This window comes from Cylas formicarius, unplaced genomic scaffold, assembly GCF_029955315.1.
Source record: "Cylas formicarius isolate icCylForm1 unplaced genomic scaffold, icCylForm1.1 PGA_scaffold_10__41_contigs__length_53128322, whole genome shotgun sequence".
Classification (NCBI taxonomy): Eukaryota; Metazoa; Arthropoda; class Insecta; order Coleoptera; family Brentidae; genus Cylas; species Cylas formicarius.
In genome coordinates, this window is record NW_026844214.1 from 3,532,309 (window position 1) to 3,544,665 (window position 12,357).

The following is a 12,357-nucleotide window of genomic DNA, read 5'->3' on the forward strand; positions in this document are numbered from 1 at the left end:
CTTATATCGTGATCGTATTTTCTTTTTATACGATTGTGCAGGACTTTTAGAAATAATTTTAACATCTGGCTCATCAGACTGATCATGCGGAACTCGTTCCTTTGGGATGGGAATGAAGGTCGACTTCATCCAGTCTTGTAGCATAACCCCCGTTTTGTAAATGTTGCTAAAGAACTGGACTACAATTTTTAAGATTTCTTTGTTGATAAGCTTAATTAATTTAGGATTATCTGGACCAGCCGCTTTCCGGGTTTTAAGACCATCTAAGGCTTTTTCAACTTCCTTGTCCTTGTTCTAGTTGGATCTGATTGTCATAGAAATAGTGATTGTCATCAAAAAAGCCTGATACATATTTTACCCAGAAATCTTCTTTTTCGTGGTTGGTTGCCAGCTTGCCTTCTTCGTCTAAGATTATGATGTGGGGCTGTTGTTTCCTGCTTCCGGTAATTTATTTTATTTTTTTGTGAATCTTGAAGGCATCGTGTTTTGTAATAAGTTCCTCCATCTCCTGACACTTCACCTTCATCTGGGACTCCTTAGTTTCTTTATATTTCTGCAAATTAGTTTGTTTGAATCCTCTTATCCATTAAGAGTAATATTTCGTCGGTCATCCATATTTTATGAGGTCGCTTGTTGTTTGTTGTCGCTAATTGTTCTTGGGTTTCCAGCAGAGAGACTTTGAGCTGCTCCCAGATGTCCTCTACTTTATTCACATTTACACTCTCTCTATTTTGTATATTTTGTGGTTGTCGGATCTCACTTAGTCTTTTATTTGATACTGAGACTGATATTGCCTGTCGTTGTTGTTCATCTCTTAGGGGGTTCAAGTCTGGCTTTCTGGAGGACTTCTTTTTGAGCTTCTTGAGCCTCAATCTGATCTTGCCGATAACTGTCGATAAGTTTTAACAGTAAGAATACTGTTTCTGAATCTGTTGGGGGCTAATATAAAGTCAATTTGATTTCGAACCTTCAATTATACAGACGTTTTGTTGGTAATTTGAACCAACAATCTTAGGAAAAAATTTATTTCCTAATAAGCAACAAATAAATAGTAATAATAAATTATCCAATCCTAAAAAATTAAAAGCTTATCCCTTTCTAAGATGTGCTTTTTAATGAAAATAAAATGAATGTATTTAGCAATTACCTTACACGATAATTTGATTACATATGTTAATACCACTAAATAACTCAATTTTAGTAATAGCAATCATCCAATCCTTATAAATGCCATTTTAATTCGTTTAGATTGTGCGATAAACCTTGAACTCTTTTAAATGCGATAAACACATTCAATATTATATATAGAATGATTGACCCGAAACTAATACAGTTTGCTGTTAGAGAAAGGTTTACAGTCACCGTCAAGTTTGCCGATTTCAATTTTCCTAGCAATGAGACAAATTATCGTCTTGGGCCTAGCTTTGACGGCCGTTTTGGTAAGCAAAAACCTCGCATTTTACATAATTTTTTTCTTATCTCCTCCGTAAGGGACATTTATCTCCAAAATTCGCGAAAAAGATAAACATCACCCCCGGAGATTTGCTAGAATTTTGCCGCCAAGCGTTACACGTTTCAAACCTTAATTAACTTTGAACTTTTATTACGAAAACAAAATTCAAAACATCCCTCGCAACGAAAACTTTTTCCAAGAAAATTCGACGCGTGGGCGTCGGGGAAAGTGTTTGTTTCCGTCTGAAAATTCGTATCTCGAGAGTGACAATATCGGTAAAAGTAAACGAGGAAAGGTCGAAAGAAATTTCGAATTAAACCGAGCGAAATTAATTTTTAATAAGTAACGCAATGCGGGTTGTTGTTTTAATCATGTGACAATGAACGCTCTTATTTTATTGAGAGAAAACTTCAGAAAAAAAGGTAACTTATCTACCGTGCGTTGAATTTATCTTCATAAAATTTTAATTGGCTGTAATTTTTGTTGTTTTTAGATATATCAAGGTAAACAAGTGTCGCATAAAACAAAATACTATCAATTTTCTGTATACCCTGTATATTATATATGTATTTAATAGAATATCTTAACACGGTTCGGCAAATCGGCAAAAGCAGGAAATTTGTATATAATTTCAAAAAATGCCGTGACTGACTGCAACAACAATAATTATTTACAAATTAAAGTGAAACAACAACACTAAAAATGTTAAAGATTCTTTAACTATTCTGAATACTGCTCTACGTGACCACCATTTTGCTGAAAGCATTCTCATACACTTTAATTGTATGATGTCTTGCATTTAGTAACGTTTCCGGATTGTCTCTTAAGTTCCACGACATTATTACAAGGAGTTCTGTGCACGCGATTTTTTATGTGACCCCAAAAGAAAAAATCCATTAAAGTTAAGTCGGGGCTGTTGGCTGGCCAATCCATAGTTTCGCCGTTCCCTATCCAACCCCTGGGATATTCCATGTTAAGAAAATTTTCAACTTGTAAAGAGGGGCACCGTCTTGATTATTTAAAGACTGGAACTGGAACTGGAAGAAGGATTATTTAAAGACCAATATCACAAACAAAACTGCATCCTCCTTTGACATTATTCGGCTCTTAGTTTTTAAGTAGATTGACCCTCATATACTCTAGTATTAGAGGAAACTTCATAGAATCCTAATATGTCTTATTTTCTTCGCTTAAAACATTATTATTCGGACATACCTTTTTAGCATTTAATACGTTACCGTTTTCTGCAAATTTCTTTTCCAGCCTTCGAAACATCTGTTTTGAAGGAGCTCGGTGCTCTGGATAAAGTCTAACGTACTGACGAAGAGCTGCGGTTGCACTTGTATTATTCAAAAAGTATACTTGAAGCATTTCACTCTTCTAGGGATGCTAAATTCGCAAAATACCATTTCAACAATAATGACTTGGACAATAATTCAACCACTAACGTTGTTTACTAATATGTCAAACATATGCATTTTTTTTTGTCAGTCAGGGCACTCTTTGAAATTCTATAAAAAATTCCTATTTTTGCCGATTTGTCATAAACGAGTGAACTAAAATATAAAGTATGTTACACCATTGTAATCGGAATAATATATTCTATTAATAACATATATATAGTATATAAGGTGTTACATGAAAAAAAAATATGATGTAGGCTTATATGTCAGAAAATTGTTTTGTTTTATACGTCACTTGAAAAAAAACTTTGATTACTAACCCTAAATTTTGTTTTCTTTTGTTTATCTTGACATCTCTAAAAACAAAAAAGTTATTAATGTTACCAAGATAAATTGAACACACGGTACAGCGCGAGTTAATGAGAGAGTAAAGATCATTATCTCATTGGTTGCAAAAGTTATGGGAGAATGGTAAATACAAAAGTTTTAAAATTTTAAAAATTATTTGAAATATAACTGGCGACTCAACAAAGCGTGACATATAAAACATGAAATGAATTCCCCTATTTTAGCGCCATTATTTTTGAAAATAGATCATTCACATTTGATTTTTCATTTTACCCTGTAAAGTCTGTTCATAGATATAAGAAAGTGACTAACTGATACAAATTAAGGACAGACCCGGGCAAGCTGTAAGAATGAAATATGGCCGAACAGGTCCGCACTTTGCTTAGAATTTAATTATTTGGGGTTTTGTTAGGAAAGATACTAAACAATATTTATTTATTTATGTATGTATTTATGTTTAAATCTAAAATAAAATTACGAATTCTTTTTATTACCTACTTAAATTACTTAAAATTACTCACATAATATATCAGTATCACTATCGCTATCATTTCCTGTTATAATTATTATTTGTTCTATATTATTTGCAATATGGATATACCATTGATCTGCTTTTTCTATATGTTTAACAGAATTTGTGCAAATTTGTGGAGGGATGTTAAAAACTTCGGTTTCTATAAGTTTGAGGACATTGGAGTTAACACGGGGAAAAACATTGTTACGACGAATGGCAGATTTCAGTTGGTGCCAAATATGTTCAATGGGATGGGGATGCCATAGATTTTTTGCATAATTATCAAGACGTATCCCTTGTAGAACCTCAATTAATTGCTTTTTGATATAATCTTCGCGAAAATAAATGTCGTTATTATACATGTAGTTTTGGATCGTTGCTTTTGTGTCACATGAGGAAGGGGTTTTAGTCAACTGTCTACTGTGATAACTTGCATTGTCCATTACAATTACGCTATTAGGAGGAATGTTTGGAACTAATTTGTTTTTAAGCCAACTTTCAAATAAATCAGCGGTGGTGTCTTCATGGCAATTCAGAGAATATTTTTCGCAGACAGAGAAAGTCCATTTTGAATCCAACCATCTTTAGAGCCAGCATGCAAAATAGTTTTTCTTTTACCCCTTTTTGATGGCGCGTTTGTTTTACACTCATCAGTTGACCAACTAAACCCTTTTCCGGGGTATCATCAGTGACGAACCAGGTTTCATCCAAGTAAATAATTGGCCTATGTTGTTCTCTGTAAATGCAAATTTTTTCTAGATGTTCCAGTCGCCATTTCCGACTTCAAAAAGATTCCATTAAAACTTGCCATTTGTCAATTTTTTTAAATCTAAAACCAATGTGTGTGTCCATAATTCTTGAACCAAAAGACGCAGGGGGTACGACTCCATAAATTTTTGTTTTTGACAATTTTGCAAAAATATACAGTGTGCAAAAACACTGAAAAATGGGTCCCTCTATTAATGAAAATTGGCTATAACTAAAAGACTATATTTAAAATGTCAGTTTCTTTTATATGGCAATATAGCGCATATACAGCTAAAAGTTTTATATTTGTTTCAGTATTGTTCACGATATTCCGTGCAATATTAAAAAACATAATAAATGCCCCAAATTTGCAGCTACCGACTTCAGGCTTGGGAGAGAAGTAGAAGTCTTGACCCGCATTTAGACTTTTTAAACTGAGAGCAATAAAATAACGCAGAGTAAAGTAAAGTTTTTTAATTTTAGAATTTTTTTTTCGTTATTTTGGCATCCAGAAAAACATCTTTTTCTCCAAAAAAAGTCTTCCTATAGGAATTATTGGCGATAAATAAAAAACTTTTAAAGATGTAATAATAAAAAGAGTTTAAGGTTTCGTCTATAATACAGAGGGTGCGAGATATTTAAAAAAATGTAATTTTAAATTGCAATTACCAGTACAAATTTTAATATTTACCGAAGTTTGCCGTAACTTTGAAGTTCGACGAGATGTGAAGGACACTTTATATAGGGTGCATTCACAATAAGATGAAATAGATTTTGCGAAAGTTCCATAGTGGTCCGCAGGAGCACGCTAGAAAAACTATGCGTCCCTCTAGGATTCGGCGAAGAGCCTTCTTTTTAAAATAAAAAGCTGATTCGCGGTACTTCCGACGATCTTGCCCCTCCCAGCGATGATTTTTCGAGAGCAATCTTCTTTATTGATTGAATCTTTAATTATTTTTGGTTTTTGTTATCCCTACAAAAACCGTTAAATTTGGGTATAGGGCATGTAACACGAAAAATACTTAGAATTTCTAGAGCAATCCAAAAATGCAATAAAAGCGTACCCTTTCTATTTAAAATAAGATAATATGGTAGGTCCAAAGTAATTAGAAAGGCCCACCCACTAAATTTTAAAGATATCTGTCTAATAATCCCTGAGATACATGGCAGACGCATGACTTTTGATTAACCCTGTATGGAAATATACAGGGATGATACCATATCATTTTAAATGTCATTCAAGCGCATTTATACAACATTTGGAAGAAACGAAATATGATAGAGAGACTCTAGAGAGCGCATTCTAATTTCTGATGGAGAAGTGAAGAAGTTACCTTTTATATCGGTGAAACAACTTGTTTGGCGAAATCAAATTTTCTACGCTAAAGTGTTGTCGCCTGGCGGATGAGTTTTGGAAAAAGTTTGAGAATGAATAAAATATAAATTCCACCCTTTTAAATTTACGAAATATCAGTAATTGAATGAGGATAAGAAGACTCAGCGGTTAACATTTTGTATGCATATGTTGAACAATAATCGATTCACGAGTTTTTCATGACTGGGTGATGATGAATGGAGAAATCTATTTACAAATTTTAAATGGAAGGTATAAAAAATTTGTATGGCACCCCGCTCATAATGTTGCTCCATATATCTCATCCAAATTCCTTTTCGTGGAGGTATAAAAACAAAAATTTCTTTATTGTAGACGACATTAAAGAACCAATTAGGAATGAAATAAATATAACCTATTAATGATTTGTATGATGGGTGGAAAATTAGAGCTTAAATAAATTAAAAAGGTTTTCCGTGTATTCAGGAGGATAGAGGATATTTTCAACATTTAGCGCAATATTCGTAATCAGTAAATAAGTTTTTATATATTTGTATGCCTATGTATTCTTTATTCAATGTGATAATCAAACAAAAGACGTAGCGTTAGCGTGACGCCATTATAATACATGGCTAACTAAATGACGATTTCGTTTTTAACTAATTGTTTCCTTCAGGTAAAAAATAACTACATGTCATATATTTTTGGGTAACAATTTATTTCTCTACTTCCGACTTTATCTAGTTGGTTTCAGTTAATGGACCAAAATATTAACATAACACATTATTATTAATAAACAATAATTATTTTCATTAATTTGAATTAAAAATTAATTAATTAATTCAATAATAACGTTTCCAGGTAAGGTGTATAAAAAAAAAGTACTTAAACCCTAAACAATTGTTTTATTTAATATATTTCAATAGCGTTATGTTGTATTCGTTTGGCATTTCTGTTACTTAATACTTACTTAATGATGCAGTTAAATATTAAAATATTTTCTATACATCTGCATTTCCAATTATAAAATCCGTTGCTATTAACATACACCATCCATTAAAAGTTTATGTGGATATAATAGGTCACAAATTGCATTTGTTGAAGTTCATAATGTTATTAAACAATATTTTTAGTGAGCAAACCTGAAGCGACGTCAGATCCATACTTTCAACTATTCAACTAAATTAAATTTAAAATTTGAATTTTAAATTTTGCATCTATTTGTGTATCAAATGCTTAATTTTAATTTATAATAGAATTGCCGGTATCTATCTCTCTGCGATATTAAATGATATGTTTAAATATAATGTAATATTTTATTTTTGCTATAAATTTCATGCTCAAATATTATGCGAAAGTGTCAGTTATATCTTGAAAATGTCATAGTAAGGTCAACGACGTACGATATTAGGAAGTATTATCCTAGAAATTTGCAAAAAAAAAAAATAAATTCAAAATCAAATCTTTTTTTTACGCTGTTTTCTCTATCAATCCACAGTAAATGGTGGGGCTTGTCAACGGGGTTATCCCCAAAATTTTGGAAGTCAATTATCAAGTACTTGGTAAACAAACCTTGATATTCAAAATCGAAATAAAATTTTGTTATATATTTTTATTATTTTTTTCCATTACCTCGAAGTGATTACCCACTTATTTTTTCATTCAAAATCAAGTATTACTAAGCTTACTAATCAAAACTAATCAATTTTTGAAGACCAACTATAAAAATTAAATCACTGGATTACTGTAAACATATCGCGTTTAATTAAAATTAAAAATTAAACAAATTTAAACTATTTAAAACGGTTAGGGAATCAGCAGACTTTGATAAACATCAAAGAATGTGAAAAATGCGTAGTGTTTGGTTAGATAAGAACAAAACTGACCCAGTAAGTGTTCATACCTAATTTTTAATTAAAAAAAAAGTTCATTCAAGCTGAATATCTGAAACAGGACAATTTCTGGGTAATTAATTCGCTTATTGTGCAGCTAATTTATTTTTGTTTCTTCACTACTTTCACTAAGTCTAGAATGATGTCGTGTATTGTCCGTAATCATTAAAGACGGCCTTTTGAGTTTCGGCACCAAATTTTCAAAAATATTTTTTAGTGGAAACACTGACAGGTAAATGTTCTTAGTACCGAGGCAACCACCAAAATAACCACTAATTGGCCAATTTCATTTAATTTAATAATAAAACATCCCTCTTATATAATGTTGTATTCATAATTATAATTAGTGGTTGATGTGCTTCTTCTCTCTTCGCAAATTAGATTAGTCATAAGTTTATTAACGTCATGCAATATTTGTTGTGCAGAACGGGCTCGTCCTTTTTATAAATAAATAAATAATATTTTTAGGCGATCCCGCTAACCGACGAACAGAAGCAAAAGCTCAGCGACGTTCACGGCCGATGTCAAAATGATCCCGTGACGCATATCGACGACTCCATTTTCGAAAAACTCCGGAAACGGGAACACGTCGAATTGCCATCGAACTTTGCCGCTCACGAGTTGTGCATGTCGAAAGGGGTCGGTTTGATCAACGAAGACGGATCCGTGAATAAAGAAATGTTGAGGAAAAGTATTTCGCATTCGGGGGTGGAGGAATCCAAAGTGGAGGAAATCGTGAATCAATGTGGAGAGAATCAGGAGACTCCCGAAAAGACGGCCATCCATTTGAGGAAATGCCTCTTGAAACACGCCGTACAAGATCACGTTGCTCATCACGGCCATGTTCACGAGCATTCTCACGCGCATCATTAAGTTCTAAATGAAAACAATTAAATAATTATACCAGAATTATTTTTTTTAAGAACCTTCCACATGCAACTTGTATACATTCTGCAAAACTACTGGATTCCTCCTGCTTCGGTTTTTGTTGAGTCGAACTGTTGCAGTCAAGCTCTGAAGAAGCCAAGAGGTTGATTGGCGAAACGTCAGCAAGTTCGAGTCAACAAAACCGGCGCAGGAGGAATCTAAAAGTTTTGTAAAAAGTAAATGCGTTGTGTTTTCTTTTTTTCAATTTCCAGTAAACTATCGAATAGCTATTTGCTTATTAAGAGCGATTAATCGGCGTTTTTATAAAAAATGTTAAGTAATAGTATATTACGCAACTAGTGCGGTAAACGGCATTTGATTCACGAGCGGAGCGAGTTTTTAATAAACGAGTGAGCCAAAAAATTTACCGAACATGTTCTACGACCTTTAGTTTTTGGGTACATTTTCGCAAAACAACACGAATACATTCACTGACATGACCGTCAGAATTGACAAACGTCAAAATTCAAAGCGTGGGAAATATTTCCGAAAACATCCGATTGCTCGTAAAACCCCGGAAATGATCGAAGTGGCTCGGATTCATGGGAAACGAAACTGACGTGGTAAAGTGACGCTTCCCGCACGCTAGATCGGTTGGTAATTAGGTATTTTAGAGACGGGAGTAGAAAAAAATTAATAATTAATAGTACCTAATCAATAATCACACTTCAAAATGCATCTCCTCGCACTGCACGTGTTTTTGTAAAAATATTTGTTAAAATAAAAATAAAAACCTGTTTTAAATACCCAGTAATTGTAGCTGTATAACAAAAAGCAAGCGAAGAATTAAAATAATTTTTTATTTATGTACTCCCCCCCCATATTTTGTCTAGCATCACACACATTATAAATTATTGCTTCAGATCTTGCATTTTTCCGGACCAGTGGAAAAAGGCACTCGTCATACCTTTCCCAAAAAGGGTAAATGCAAAAAACCTGGATAATATTTCCTGACCTGCGTGCTATTAGTGCCCCTCCAGTACTTTTTTCAAATTTTGAAGAAAGTTTCATTGAAGCAAATTTATGAATACGTGATCATGAATATAATTTTACCGGATTATCAATGTGTAAGAGACATATGACAAAAGAGAGGTTATAACACTAATTTAATTAGATTTTTCAAAGGCGTTTGACACCATTGATCATAAATTTATGTTAGCTAAACTTAAATACCACGGGTTTAATAATTTACGCAAATCGCATTTAGTGCTCAGGCCTACGCTGACGATAAACAGCTCTATGCTCATTTTGATGTCAATAATGCCAAAAATACTGAAACACTGATTAATAATGAATTGGAGACTTTGTGTAAATTGTCATTGGAGCATATTTAATGCAAGTAAGTTTTATGCACTTATGTAATTAATAATATTCCCCTAAATGTTAAACTAATTCAAAAAGCATCTATTAACTTAAAACTTTTACATGCAATCAAACATTTTCTCAATACAACCCTAAAAGGTAATCTATGTGAAAGCTTAGTGTTATCACATTTGAGATCTCATTTAATGCGCGTGCTGGATGTTAATTCTAGGATTCACATTGGAAAAATGCAAAATACCTGTCGTACGATTGCTTGCAATCTTCGTAAATATCATCATCAGATCATATATCCGAAAAAATAAAAGAATTGAGCTGGTTAAAAATGGAAAAGTATACGACCTCCAGTTATCCTTTCCCAATTAAAGCCAAGTTTCAGTTACGTCATCAGAGCCGTTCACGTGGTAATTTAAGAAATGATAGTGCGTTTTCAATTCCTAAATATCATACTTTCCCGTTTAGGAGAAACTATGTCTTTAATGCAATTATGTTATACAATTCGCTTCAAGAAAATTAAAAAAAAATCTTTAAAAAAGTTTAAAATTGAATTTAAAAAATACCAACTTTCTGAGCAAAAAATTAATCGAGGTGTACCTAATGTAGAGTAATGATTTGTGTGTGTGTGTGTGTATACTTTAACATCACCTTCTATTTTTTGTCTACTTTCGATTCCGTCTACTTCTCCCTTCTACTGGTTAAGTAGAGCTTTTTAATTATTTATGATTTATGAAGTTGTTTTATTACTATTATTATTATTATTATTATTATTATTATTATTATTATTATTATTATTATTATTATTATTATTATTATTAATATTATTATTATTATTATTCTCTTAGACCACTCGAAAGCTTAATCACCAAATTTTTATGACAGTTAATTTGTTTTTATAAAACGTGGTTAGTCTTCTAGTTTAATCGGCAATAACGCATAAGGGTACAAGTACTTCATTTATACATAAGGACCATCAGGGGTGCAGTTTAGGACCGCTTTTCAGCATTGAATGCGGTTCTCGTTTCACTAAATTTTTGTTTTTTTTTATTGTTACGTAGATGGCACACAAATTTACCTTTCTTAAGCTAAGCAAGCTGTGGCTGTCCTAAATTATGACTTGATTTGGCCGAAAGGGCGATGGATATCTAGTGGGTATAATAAAAAAAATAAGTTCTGTGATTCGATGAGAAATGTAGGAATGACAATGGACAACATTTAACATTTTTACAAAAGGCCTATTTAATGTTAAAATGCGAATTTGTGCTTTTATCCCATTTAAGTTACCTGGATGCAGGTCACTACATTTTGTATAGATTATTACTGGACCAAGTTAAATACATTTGAAATATCTTAAGTTATTTAACTTACGCTGCAGATCTTTAGTTTTGATTAGTTGTAGACTTGACCATTTTTGATGATAATTTTAAATATTTTTAAGCTGAAATATCTCAAAAACCGCTAAATGAAATGTTAATAAACTATATGTTTTTGAAATCACGAAATTAAGATCTACGATTTAAGCTAATAATATATAGAGCATTCCTTTAAAAAAAAAGTTGCTGTCATTTTGACAGCTAGCGATCGTCCTTTGTTCTTTCTGACATTTGCATAAGATAATAGAGCAAATATCTTCAAACTTTTATATTTTTTTTCTACCTTTCAAAATTATCCCTGTAGGTGAGTGTCAAAATATAATTAATAACATAGTACACTTTGATTTTGGAAGTCCGGGCGGTCCTTCCATTAGAAAATAAGACTCTATTGCCAAACTACTGTTCTTGTGCTGGACAGTCATAAGCTATAGCGTACTCAGATATCTGAGGCTAAACAACCCTTTCCATTTCCTTGGGCAGTGTTGACATCAGAGATACTGGTTTTAAATCACTATTTCATTTAGGTTGCGCTACTACTGCGGAGGCGCATTAAATGCTACAATTTAAAATATGTGTTATGCGTGACAGCATAATGCTATCACTACCAGTTGAATTGGAGTTTAATTGCGAAATAATCTGTTTAATTCCATTAAATGTTGCCATGCGAAGTGAAAAAAGCAGATTACAAAATTTGTAACAACGGCATTTATTAACACTGTTGGCAGAATTGTGAGGGGGACTAAAACCAGAGAAAAGGGAGTTGTTAATTTTGTTAGCCTGTAAAAGATAAGGTAACACCTCTTTTCACGTTTCATTGTAGTTACCACAGGATTTCCTATTTTCGTAGTAGAAGTTTCCAGATTTGAAGTATGCTCAATCCACTTATAGACAAATGGAGCTTGGTTTCGTTCGTTTGTTAATTTTTCAATATTTTCGGTGGATCATGGAGCTTAAGGTTGTGATATTATTGATATAATATATAGAATACGAAGTATATGATATCGCATCTGCATTTTTTACCAACGAATTTTGAATTAAATTAGATTAGTT

At 32.5% G+C, this 12,357-nt stretch overlaps 2 protein-coding genes across 2 annotated transcripts in view; one reads left to right on the forward strand and one right to left on the reverse strand.

Moving 5' to 3' along the window:
• Positions 1-12,357, reverse strand: part of LOC132699254 (calbindin-32) — a 369,234-nt gene that overhangs the window by 268,950 nt on the left and 87,927 nt on the right. The window lies entirely within an intron of this gene.
• On the forward strand, positions 1,329-9,350 carry LOC132699993 (B2 protein-like). Its single transcript, XM_060667031.1, has 2 exons — positions 1,329-1,439; positions 8,159-9,350. The coding sequence occupies exons 1-2, from the start codon at positions 1,395-1,397 to the stop codon at positions 8,561-8,563; spliced, it is 450 nt and encodes a 149-aa protein (XP_060523014.1). The 5' UTR covers positions 1,329-1,394; the 3' UTR covers positions 8,564-9,350.